Source organism: Canis aureus, chromosome 23 (genome assembly GCF_053574225.1).
Source record: "Canis aureus isolate CA01 chromosome 23, VMU_Caureus_v.1.0, whole genome shotgun sequence".
Lineage (NCBI taxonomy): Eukaryota > Metazoa > Chordata > Mammalia > Carnivora > Canidae > Canis > Canis aureus.
The window spans coordinates 19,904,607-19,918,175 of NC_135633.1; the positions used below are offsets into that span (position 1 = coordinate 19,904,607).

Consider the following 13,569-nt stretch of genomic DNA (forward strand, 5'->3'; position numbering starts at 1 on the left):
TTCTTCGGTTTATACTTCTGGCCTTTTGCCATTCTTGTCAGCAGAACATGAGAAAAGTGGCTGCATACTGATGAAGGTATTCTGTTAGTCATCCATGCTAAAAGTCTGCTCTATGTGCTCTATGCCGGGGGCTGCACAAGGTTTGGATATATAGGGAAAAACAAAGCAGATGTGGTCTCTGAGCTCATGGAACTCACAGATTAGAGAGGGGTTACAGGCGACCAGTAAGTGAATGATCATTTAGTTGGAGAGTTCAACCTTGTGAAGAAATGCAAGCAAGGCAGCATGTGAGGGAATGAAGAGTGCAAAGTGGTGGAGGCAAGAGCACATACTTCAGACAGGGTGGTTGGTGAGGTCTTTCTGAGGAGGTGATTCTGTAGGAGGGACGCTGGAGCTGGAGAGGAAAAGGAAAAGCATTCCAGGCAGAGGGAACAGCACGTGCAAAGGCCTCAAGGCAGGAAAAGGTGGGAGGTTCTGAAGACACTGAGAGAGAGGCTAGGGTAGGTGGAACGTGACAAGGTTTCCCAGATAAAGCTTCCTAGTGAGTCCATGTCCTCCAGGGTAGTGCCATGTGGCGCTGAGTTGGTGAGCTGACAGGAGACTGTGGCAACAACATGCAGGCCCTAACAGGCCTGATAAAAAGATGGCAGTGTGGTCACTGAAATTTTTATAAAACCAAAGTGTTACCTAGGAAGTTTGAGAAGACTTAATAAAATAGGTTGGACTTTAATCTCGGGATGTGAACCAGGAAATGGCCTGTCAAGGTTCCTTCTATTTTGAGGATTCAGGGATTTTTATATATTTGGAAGAGAGATCTTAAAAATGTTCTGGTATTGAAGCATTCTGAAAAAAAAAAATCCATATTCCCAGGATATTACACAAAAGATATTTCATCTAAACTGCAAAGAATTAAGAGGAACTTTGGAGGGTTCTAATAGTAACTGAGCTAAGTAGAAACAGAATGTTAACATGCTTGATCTTGGGAAAACAAGAGAAAGTCATCCTGACCAGAAACCTTCTGAGAAGATAACACAACTTGGCTCATCTTTAGGGTACTCCATAGACATTGGTGGGGGGCCACATATAGTCAAGTTCAAGAGGCCAGGAGACAGTGAGCTTCCCAATGTCAATGCTATGAGAGAAGCTATGCCAATGGATCTCGGGGACAGTAGAGACACCCTTAACTGGGAGTCTAGGTCTTATGTGCTCTGGGTCAAGGAGATGTCCTAAGACCCCTGGAACAAATCACAACAACTGTAGGAGAGAATCAGTAAGAAAGAAAGAGACAGGAGTGAGAAAATAAAGAGCATAATGAGAAGAAAAAGAAATAAGAACTAGCAGAGCAGACTCTTTAGAGGTATCTCAGTACAGAGTACCTGCTCCCTCCCCAAATTCAGTATCAAAAATATTAATTAAAAAACAGTGTTAAAAATGTTTTGGAACATCATTTCTCCCATTCTGTCAGTAAAAAGGTTTTGTGTTTGTTTATAATATAACACAATTCCTAAAGAATTAGAAGATGACACACCACTCATTATGGTGAGACCATGAATCATAGATATGTATTTCCAGACATAACCCATAAAACTGGGTCAGTAGTAATTTAGGTAAGAATGTTTTAAATGCATAATGATGCAGATTATCAGTATTAGATCAAATGCAGCTGGAAAGAATTTAGTTTTCTTACGGTAGGTCAGATTTTACTAAACTTGATTTTGGCCATCAGAAAAGATAATTATGTGACTCCAAAACTAAAATAAATCTAAATGTAAAATTCATTTTATAGGGATAATTCCTTTGCTTCTTCTTTTTATCTTTTTTTCCTTCTATTCAATTTCCATAAATCAATGTTGAAGATACCAGTTTTCATTTACTTTTATTTTTTTTACCACAGTTTTTATTTTTAAATGAAATATATTTCTTGAGGTGTAGATTACTTATATATTTTTCTAGAATAAATATTGTGATAATTATAGTGATACTACTGCTATCAATTCATTAGAATTACAGCAGTCTTCAGCTACATAATCTAATAAAAGCACAGTACTATCACCTTATATCTTATATCAATGAGGACTTGATCAGAAAAATTAAGAGGCAGAGTAAAAACAAATAGGAGATGATTTCAATGGATACTTCATCTGAAAGATTCTAGTTTTTGAAATACTGAAGGAATTTTATTCCAAGTCTGCACCACTACATGAATGCCATGACAGCATCAAACAGAGCTCCAGTTATATTTAAGTCTATATCTAAAGAGAAATCCTAGTGATAAAATCTGAGGAGTTCTTCTAAATCAAATGGCAAACAACCATTCATTTCCTTACAGAGGAATATTTTAGGTTTACTTCTTTGATTCAGAATTGGAAATGATGCTAAAATAGGTTTGTGGAAAAATTAAATTATAAACTGTCATATTCCATCCCACTTAATGTGAATGAGCAGAGTCTCTAGGATAAACTCGATTAACATAAAAAAAGGGTAAAATCTTATTTCTGTTTCTAGAGAACAAATAAAAAAAGATGTTTTAAAAATGCCCCCAAACTGTGCTCATACTTTCCGAATGACAGCACATGCTATTCCTCTATCGCTCAGGCAAATTTTCATTTTAAAAAAGCTGCTTTCTCCATCTCTCTTCTTGAAATCTCCTACGGAAAGAGGATTTTTACATCCAGCAATTGGGAATTGGCTATTTAACCTCAAAGCCACATCTGTGCCCCATCTGAGTCTTGGGAGAAGCCAGTCACAATGAAAATGATCATGACCAAGGCAATACTGCAATCAAAATGGCAGCTCAGGCTTTGGTGTGCTTACCAGATGCAGCCTGTACAAAGGGCATGATGTACATGCTACTGCTTCATTCTTAAAACCACCCACATGTTGCTATTATTACTATTCCTCTCTCACAGAAGAGGAAATGGAAACATGGAGGTTAAGTAATATGTCCAGTGTCACGCACATAAGTAAAGCCAGTTCACCTGATCCCCCGAACCCTTGCTGCTTATCACTGCACTAAAGGATTTCTCTCCTGCTTAAAGCACAGAGCATCCCACCCATAGAAAGCAAGTAACCCTAGGCCTGGGGGCTCTAGGCCTTTCAAAGGCTGAAGAAAGTCAGGCCTGGAGCCACTCTGTGTACTATGGGGACAGCCTGTGTGTGACAGCTAGGGCAGGTCAGAAGCATGGGGCATAAATTCAATAGCACCAGGAGGACAGCAGGAAGAGTGGTTAAGAGCTCAGGCTCTGGTGTTGGCTGAATCAGGGCATATCAACATATGACCTTTTTAAATTTAAACTCTTTGACTTGGGCAGCCCCAGTGGCTCAGCAGTGTAGCACCGCCTTTGGCCCAGGGCCTGATCCTGGAGACCCGGGATCAAGTCCCACGTCGGGCTCCTTGCGTGGAGCCTGCTTCTCCCTCTGCCTATGTCTCTGCCTCTCTCTCTCTCTCTCTCTGTGTGTGTGTGTGTGTGTGTGTGTGTGAGATGAATAAATGAATAAAATCTTTAAAAAAAATAAACTCTCTGACTTAAGTTTCTTCTTTTGTGAAATGAAAATGATAACTTTGGCATCTTGTGCAAAGTTGTGAACTACCGTAAAATTATGCCTATGAAGTTCTTAGTACTTGACATGGGAAGTCTTGGTGATGTAACTCTACTACTATGGCTAAAGTGGAGCCTACGTAGGGAGCTCAGGAGAGGGAAGGAGGAGCCCACTGGTTCCTTCATGTTCCCATCTTCATGTCTCTAATACTGAATGGACGTATGAAAGGCTACGGGCTCCAGCGCTAACCAATGCTACTACTGGCAAGAGAGGGAAGAGAGTGGTCCTTGCCTTGCATTCAGAAAGGAAGGGGGCATTACTGACCGGGCCGACGAGGTTGGCTCTGTGACTTGGCGCTGTACACGGACGCCATGGGCACAGTTCTCCGGCCCCCCCGCCTGGGTTGAGAGGGGGATGTCCGGGGACGTGTGGCTGATCTTCATGGAGGAGTCAGGGCAGGGGGTGGGAGGGTCTAAGAAGCCCTCACTGTTCTCCTGCTCATTGGTCTCTGTGTCCGTGTAGTTAAGAGGTTCCCGGTTGTTGTCTTTGCTACCAGACAGCAGGCCTCGTTCTCGCCACGGAACCCAGCAGAGCTTCCAAGACACGAAGAGAGACACGCCAAAAAGCGCGAGGCCACAGGCAGTGACCACGAGGGTCAGCAGGCTCACCGAGATATCTGCAAAGAAGCAAAGATCAAAGGTCAGTGTGGCTGCTCTTCCTGGGCCCATCCATTGCACAATGCAGGCAGATGACCCTTTCATCCATTCATCCCTCGGGAGCTGGCCGCAGGGTCACCTGATTCTGGCGTGGGGACAGTGAGACTCAGAGACAGCATAGGGAAGGTAACAGGCAGGCAGTATTTCCAAACGATGAACGGTCTGCTCTAGCAAGAGGCAGGATATATTCAGGGAGACTAGGAATGCCCTCTAAGGCAACTGAGACCCTACACCAGGGCAATATAAATCACTGGGGTTTTGTGAGCAGGACAGTTTCAGCAGTCCTTAAAAATGACTCGGTCATTTCAGAGAGCCGTATAATAGAATTTGGGAGTTGTGCAACAGTTTTCTAAATCAAAAGAAACTGGAATGTTTTCTTTCTCTTTCTGATATTGATTTTGAAGAATCTAAGCAACATGAAGCTCAAGTCCTCTGAAGCCTCAAGGATATCCTACAGCCAGTGGCCGGGTGCCCGGGACCCAGCACCAGCCATCATAGTTTGGGTCTCCCAGTAGCACTCCCCGAGACAAGTATTCAAGGGCAGGTGGTTTATTTATAAAGTGAAGAAAACACAGGTAGAGGAGTAGGGAAGTGGTCCAGGGAAGGCGGCCAGCAAAAGAGGCTTTACCAAGCCAGTCACTACAGATGGAGGTTACATCTCCTGGGCAAGAGTCACACCTCAGTCACCCCCACAAGAGGCAAGGAGCTGGGTTACGTAAAACGTCAGCTCCCTTAGTCAGGGATTGGAGGGCAGCTCTCATGGGGCATTTCCCACCTGCAGCACAAGTGGTGCAGTCCCAAACTCCCACATTCAAATAAAGGGGGCTGGCCTTTGGAGGTCAGCAGGCACGCGCTGAAGTGGTGAGGGTGAATGGATATGGCAAGGCAACCATAGCATCTGCTACCTGGACCGTGTGACCTCAGCTAGGGCCCATGGCAGTGCAGTAGCTATGCCCCTAACTCCCAGAATATAGCCCACCCCCCTTCAGGCTTCTGCCCCGTGCCTCAGTGGAGCCAGGGAGGCTAAGGCATCAACCTGAACTCATTCCTGGCACTGTGGTGGTTGTAAACCCCTTATTTTAAAGGACACTCGCACCTGCCCTTACTGTGCTCCATTACACTCAGGAGCTCCAAGAATTCTCCCAGGTTTTGCCTTTACTGTCCATCATCAAAATATTTGCATTGCTTCAGCCCAAGTTTTCTGAATGTCCATTACATGCCAGGTACTGTGCTCGGTTTAGGGAACTGTACAAGGGAAAACATGACAGACACATTCCATACTTTCTTCATAGACTCATATTCTTATGAAGGAGATAATTAGGAATAAGTTAATTTTCACAATATCAATTATCCACAGCATGCCAACAATCCACGACATGAAACAACTGGTCTTTCTGCTGAGATATGCGTGTGAGGCCCAACCACAAGTCACTTACCTACTGAGCCAAGCTGACCACCCACCATCCGTGTGCTTTTCAGCATGTCTCTGAAGATACTTGATCATTCTTATGAAATGATAAAACAGTTTCTTCATGAAAAATTGAAAAATTGCTCTTGAGAGAGCGCCAGCTGCTAGGGCTGGTGATGGATCTAATGTATCTCCTCTATGCCTCCCCATCAATCTTTGTCCTTTTGGTGAAATTGTATTCTATCTCTGCTCGACAATACTAAGAGTTTCACATGGGTTAGTGAGCTCAACTCTGCTACCTTTCTCTCCTCTAGTCCCACTGAAGGGGATTAGCAAACTCTACAGCAACTGAAAACAAGGATGGGTTCCATCAATCCATCAGTGAACCAGTAACATTGAGGAATTTCTAGAATTGTTTTAAAGTTAAAGCCAATTAGTACTGAACATTTAACACAAGCAAATGAAGTGACACTAAGGAACAATAAAAACTAAAACTCCCAGGTGCAGAGCAGCAAGGGCAGGGATGGCAACAGGAAGGAGAGTCAGTGGGGGCAAAGTAAGGGGCACCAGAAATCACATCTTATGGAGCCCCAACATAAGGCAGGGAGAGAGCATGGTCCAGCCACAGGCTCCATTGCATTCTGATGGCTCACACAGGAGCATGGAAAATTTGTCAACACAAACTTCTAGCATAGGTAGTACTGCTGGGGACACAGAAAGGAGGAGACCCTGTCCCAGTTAATCAGACTGCCACAGCAAACATCAACTCCTACCTTGTCCAAAAAAATCTAAAAACAAAACAGGCTCCACAACACAGTGAAATCCCTTAACACATAGTTATTCAAACTGAGACAAAACTCCTTGCCTGTTAATCACTTTGGCACTGTCCTGACACAAGACACTGCTACAAGACACCAGCTCAGACTGGAGTTGGGGCACACTGGAAAGCAGTAGTGCTCACCAGTACAATGTACTAATTATATTGTTATTCACCCAGTATTTGCTCTCCCCCCTCTCCATCACAGTGCCCCCCTATGCCGAGGAAGGAGAATAAATCCCAACCTCTAGATAATGGTTTTGTCCATGTGACTTGCTCTAGTTGATAAGAGTAGATATGGCCCATGCCACCTCTGACCAGAGTACTCTTGGCTCCACCTTCTCCCATGAGAAGAAATCTTAAATAAAGCTCACTCTTCCAACTTAGGACGGAACCAGCTGTGGGGCAGAGCTGTAGCTGATCCACATATCCATGAGCAAATCCTAGAGAGTTGATGTTTTAAGTCACTAACATTTTGAAGATGTTTGTTACCATGGCAAAAAACGTTGACTAACACATGACCATATAATTTATTGTCTAAAGTTGGGACACCTTAAGAGAGAGAAGAGGGTGGGGGTGCCTGGGTGGCTCAGTCAGTTAACTGTCCAAATCTTGATTTTGGCTCAGGTTATGATCTCAGGGTTGTGGGACTGAGCCCTGCATTGGATGCCCAACTCAGTGGGGTGTCTGCTTGAGATTCCCCCTCTCTCTCTGCCCTCCCCCCCACAACTTCTGCTCACATGCATGCTCTCTCTCAAACAAATAGATAAATTTTAAAAATATATATACAGAGAGAAGGCGTGATATTAATAATCATTTGGGACAAGAGACTTCAACCAGTACCCAGGGTAAACTAGAGCATATGGTCACTCTGGACTCATCACCTTGGTACAATATAACATCACAGGGTTAACATGGCATAGACAACATACTAAATAAAAGAAATTAAAGCCTGGGGCCACTTTTGCTAGTAACCACAGGGCCCTGACCCAGCTCAAGAATGTCCCCAGCTTGTTAGCTGACTTCAGCTCATGCACCAAAAAAAATCCCTCAGCTTGCTGCTCACAAGTCCAGTCATGGGGGATCCATGAGAGCAAGAATCTTGTCTATCTCAGCACTGAATGCCAAACAACTAAAAGAATGCCTGGCACACAGTAGGCATTCAGTAAATGTCTGATGACACCACCCGAGGAGCGCTGTAGCCATCTGCTACATTTACCATGAATTATGGTTGTGGCCTACACACCCTTGGAGGTGCTACTCACCCTCATAATCATTATGGATTTGGGAGCATACAGGTATTACAGAGAATTTCTGCAAGTGACAAAAATGATTTTTTTCTTACTCACTCTAAAGTGCCATGTGTGTTAGCAATGGGCCAGGGAATATCTTCCAGAAGAAACCAATGATGACCTACACAGACACACCAACCACTGAGTACAATCATCTGGGCTTCTGTTTTGCAAACAACTCAGGGTACCCTCTGGACAATTTTCTTTTTTCAGAACAAAGTGTTAGAAAAAACTGCTGTGGAGTCACTACGGCCATAGATACTAGCCACCTCAGACTCACAACCTTAGGATAGGGAAGAGAATCAGCTCAGAATCACACAATAGCTTTGCTTAGAAGAGAAGTTATTTCTTAAGTTAGGTGGTAGGTACATGGCCATTTGTTTTCTGATTGATCCTGAAACCATATGTTATCAATATATATATTCTTTGGCATTTATGGCATATTTCATAACAAAAATGGAAAAAAATAGTAACATCAAAAAATGATTATTCTAAAGATAAATTTTCTTAAAAAATGGGAAAGTATAATTAGTTCTTTTGTCCAAGAGCCAAGAGAATAACCAGATGGTGATTCAGGGATGAAGGGAGGCAAATGGCAACCCAGTTCTGCTCCAGATCCCTGGAGGTGCTGCTGCTTGGAGGTGACTGTGCATGAAAACTATACCCAGACCTGACATTGAGTACATTCTTCCAAGGAAGATGTGGCACAGAAGATCCTGCAATCAGGTCTGACCATCAGAACTCTCTTCTACCTGCTATTAGATGTAGCCATTGGACATGATGTACTGTAGCAATACCCCTCAACACCAGATACAAGACACCATGACATCCCTACATTCAACAGATATCCCTATACATCTATAATTCTAAGAGATCCATGCAAGCCTAAAGACTTGTTCTGGAATGGCAAATATTATTGTCCAATGAAAGAAAGGCTTCAAAGTCCCTAGTCCATACACTGTACATGGACAGATGAATAGTAGTTGTTCCCCTAAACTGTGAAGGTCCAGGAAGAGAATATATAAACTGACAACCAAAGAAAAGCTATGGGACAAATGAGCAGCTCAAAAGAAGTTAACCAAGCTGAGCCATTAGAATAAACTGGCCCTTGACATTAAACAAATTAACATAAGAGGCAAATTAATTTCTATACTCAGTAAGATTTATAAAATAGTGAATAAAACTAAGAAATACGGATGCAGTAGTGATCAGAATCAGACAGCCTTGAGATCCCACCTGATCTTTTAAGAAAAGAAGATTGTACCCCTAGAATTCTATAGCTAGCCACATTATCACAAGAGGGGGAAAAAGGCATTTTTTAGCAGTCAGTGACTCAGAAAATATACCATTCATGTACCTTCTCCTGCATCAAACCTAAGAAATTCTCCAAACAAACAAATAAAAATTTTTGTCAGAATAGAGAACCCAAGAAAAGGAAAGATATACTATATAAGATATAGACTTACATACTGTGTATCACAAGAATTAGTGATAAGCAAAGAAAATAGCACAAAGTGCACTAAATCTAAGTTATTGCTGTTATGAGGTTATGAAGTTCAATGTAACTGCTCAGGAAAAAAAACACATAAAAGAGCAAAAGAATGATGCTATACGCACACTTAAATTCTGACAATTCCAACAAAATATGGGAGGCAGAAGAAGGAAAGATGTAAAAACAAATTAAATGTCCTATATTGTTAGCATGTAGAAATTATCGATACCTCGACTTGATGTTGATAAGGAAGCATGAGTGCAAATATGTATACGAAATATTTAAGGGGGACTTTGATTCATAATGACACATCTGTATACATGTTAATATCCTCTTCTTCTGGAGACCCCCATTAAGTGATAGGAAGTAAATAAAAAATATAAATGATAATAACAGGGAGTACAGCACAAGACAACTGACAAACTGAAAAACTTTCCTGGAAGACTGTATGTGGATAGAGAAGCAGGAGAGGATGCAGAAAGTAATACAGCAAAAGGGTAGGCAACCTCACCTACTGACCTCAACTTCAGGACACAGACATTTCCAATATGGAGGCAGCTAAGACTGAGATACAAAGCTAAAAATATGGGCACAGATTGAAAATATTCACCAAAATATTGTCCGATCTATATAGGAAGAAACCAAGGCAACTAGTATGAGAATTAGTGCCCAAGGGCAAAATCCGCCACATTCTTGCAAAAAATCTAACCCCCTAAATCCCATTAAAGTAAATTTTGCCTGTTAAAATATCACCCACACACACAAAAAAAAATAAATAAAATAAAATATCACCCACAGATACACAGCCTCATAGCTTTTCTACTACCTCATTATTAAATATGACTAAGCTACAAAGAATCACCAGCCATGTAAGGAAATCTTACAGCATCCAGTTCAATGTATAGAAGCCAAAAAGAGATTCCTACAGAAAACAGATAAAATCAGTGAGGAAATAAGAATTTTTCATTCACAGGATGTTTCCAGAAGGTTTTTAATCCACAAAACTAGAGTAGATCACTAGTAAATGAATGAAGAATTAGACAATGTTCTAATTCTCTAGAAGTAAAATAACATGACTGCTGAAACAAATTAAAAATTTCATAGAGGGCAGAGAACTTCTGATTCGGTAGGTCTGCCTAACAAGTTCCTAGGTGTGGCCACTGCTGCTGCTACTGGTCTGGGATATACTCTGAGAACTACTTTGCCTGTTGTTGAACCTAAATGAAGTAAGCAAGTACTATGCATAAATTTCAGAAAGGAATGAAGAGAAGACACATCCTCTTGTCCTCAAGAAGCTTAGCTTCTGGCTAGAAAACCACAAACTGCATATTCAGGAACCATAGGCAACAAAGTGGAGAATCTGATACCTATGGAAATTCTAAGAGGAGATGCTAAGTAGACTACTGACAACTCAGTTGGACACTTTGCAGAAAATTTAGAGATGTATATTCGGGAGATATTGTCCATGGGATCACCCAGGCCCAACTAGTGATGGGGGCTGATCAAGAAATATTTTTTATTCTTATCTCCTCCCAACTTTGCATTGTCCCAGAGGACTGGAGTTTTCAAAAGGATTACACTGGAACCTAAAGATTTAGGGTCTGTGTCTAGTCCTCTCCTGGCCAAAGGAAACAGACAATGAAGACCCAGAGAAGCCAATCGACACTCGGGATGAAGGAAATGTGGTATTTCCAGGGTAGGCAAAAGAAGCTGGGAATCACAATTGAGGAGGGAAAGCATAAAAGATCAGAACCAGAAAAATGGTGCTAAGCACTGGGCCTGAGATGGAGTGGGACATAAAGAAGAGGGAACTTAAAGTCAGAAGCTAAGATGATAGGAACTGGCTTAAAAGACTGCAAAATGAAGGCAGGCAAGTGGCTCAATGTCACTGATCCATTCATCTACATACGACTTACCTTTCAATCAAAGGATTGGAGGCAGCTTAAAAGATATATATAACACACATACACACACACACACACACACACACACACACACACACACACACACCACTGGGGGGCCTGGATAGCTCAGTCCATTGAGGATCAGGTCATGATTTCAGGGTTGTGAGATCCAGCCCCCCCATGGGCTCCATGCTCTGCCAAGGAGTCTCCCAAAGATTCTCCCTCCCTCTCCCTGCCTTTGCTCCTCCCCTGCTCACATGTTTGCACACACACTCTTTCCCTAAAATAAATAAATAAATCTTTAAAAAATTAATATACAGCACAATAAAATAAAATAAACTTTGTGAGGAAATCAGGACCGAAGAAAAATAAAAGCAAAATGAAGATGAAGTCAGGGGTAAGGTACATAGCCAAAAAACATGTATGAAGTTTTGTAAAGTTGCCAGAAGTGGCTAGAGAATTGGCTCCCAACATCCCACTTGTCAGAGAAAAGAATGACATATAAATAATTATGTGATTCAGCATCCAAAACACTAAACAATTAAGAAACATTTTAGACAAGGAAAATTGGAACTAGAAACGTAATGATGTTAGAGATTACTGTTAACTACTTTCTAGATATAATTATATTGAGGTTATGTTGTGTAGATACAAATGAAAACATTCAAATGATATCTGGAATTTGTTTCAAATTAATAAATGAAACAAGATTGACCACGGGTTAATAGTTATTGAAACTGAGTAATGAGTATGTGGAGTTTATTATTCTCTTTACTTCTGACAATTTCTTAATGAAAAATAAAAAACAAAACATGTTTTGGTCAGGAAAAATGTTGATCCCTGACTCCAATCTTAGACTTTCTTATTTAATAGGCCTTGGGGTGAAGACCTTTAATTTCCATTTTTAATAAGCATTTCAAATCTTGATTAAGCTAATGTAGGCAGTATACAGATAACACTGAGTACACCTGATGTATATCTATACATATGGCATACACATATCCATGCGCGCACACAGACACATAGTGGTTCAGAACACAAGACGCCTTCCTAATCCTAAAACAATTGTGTCTTGAGGGCCTAATAAAGATAACACTGGAAAATCTAGTTAGACAGTCAGGCCACAGAGAACTTGAGGCTATTAACTGGTGCCTTGTAGGTAAAGCAGTAATGTAATTAGATGGAGGGAACAGGCAAGAACAGACAGCTTTGAGGATAAGCTGTCAGGGAACCAACATGAAAAACCCTGTACTACAAGAAACTTGAGTGATCACCCACAACAGCCCATGTCAGAATTCCCTCATCAACAATCCCTTCCATGTGACCATGAGGCCTTCATTTGAATACTTTATTTACTGTCCTTTTAGCCTTAATACAATGAATATGTATTCTTCTACAATTTAAAAAGAGAATAATATAGTAAAATTGCTGTGTTTAATAATCACAGCATTCTGGAGTTATCCAGAAAAGGGGAACTCAGCCTCATACACACCTCAGTAGCCCAGAGGGCATCTTCTGGATGGTGACCCTCAGGCATCTTAGATAAAAGTATATAATAGGAGATCCCTGGGTGGCTCAGCGGTTTAGCCCTGGCCTTTGGCCCAGGGAGTCCTCGTCAGGCTCCGGCATGGAGCCTGCTTCTCCCTCTGCCTGTCTCTGCCTCTCTCTCTCTCTATGCCTGTCATGAACAAATAAATAAATAAATCTTTAGAAAAAAAAAAAGTATATAATAGATTTTAGACTAAAATTAGATGTTTTGGTGTTTAAATTATTGCACTTAAGTTGTCTGGGAAATGCAATCTTGCAGAACTTTCTCTTTAATTATACTGCAAGCACAAGAGCACAGTGGTTAGGGGCACACGTTCTAGAATCACATAGTCAAGGTCTGCAGCCCCACACCAGTGGTGTAACCACACTTAGATTTCTCCTTATCTTATTTCTCTTTGTAACAATGCTGGGATAATAATAGTATTTACTTCTTGGGGTTATAGTGAGTGTTTAGAAAGGTCTTAGCACTCAATAAATTATTGGGTTTTGTGTTTTCAGGATTCAGCCACTGCTTATCCAGACTTAGTCTTATGTCAAAAAATGGTCAGCCTGGTTAATAAATAGTGAGACCTCCTGTAGCTTGATGAAATGGGCTAGGACAAGCAAACATCAGGTGCCTAATAGGTGCTTATGGAGCTTAATTACTGAGGACAAAAAGAAAAAAAAGGAGGGCCTATTAAGCACCTGGTATTTGCTTGCCCTCAGGGAACCACTAGTCAAGAGAATTTCAACAATGTTATTCAGGAATCAGCGAATCACCACCGAGTGCTAGCTACTGAAGGCCCGAAGTGGGGGATACATAACCCAACCTGGCTTTTAGACAAGGCTTACCATAAAAGAGGAGGGAGCCAA

At 41.5% G+C, this 13,569-nt stretch overlaps 2 protein-coding genes across 3 annotated transcripts in view; one reads left to right on the forward strand and one right to left on the reverse strand.

Moving 5' to 3' along the window:
- Positions 1–13,569, reverse strand: part of SYT9 (synaptotagmin 9) — a 191,589-nt gene that overhangs the window by 131,605 nt on the left and 46,415 nt on the right. For both annotated transcript variants that reach the window (XR_013362115.1, XM_077866640.1), the window contains exon 2: positions 3,865–4,216. Coding sequence is in view for 1 of the 2 variants with exons in the window: in XM_077866640.1 (XP_077722766.1) it covers positions 3,865–4,216 (352 nt within the window). In the remaining variant the exon portion in view is untranslated. The remainder of the gene's footprint in view (positions 1–3,864; positions 4,217–13,569) is intronic.
- LOC144294739 (ubiquitin-like) overlaps positions 4,101–13,569 on the forward strand; it is a 47,632-nt gene continuing 38,163 nt past the window's right edge. Inside the window, exon 1 of the mRNA XM_077866645.1 lies at positions 4,101–4,239. The gene's annotated coding sequence lies outside the window, so the exon portion shown is untranslated. The remainder of the gene's footprint in view (positions 4,240–13,569) is intronic.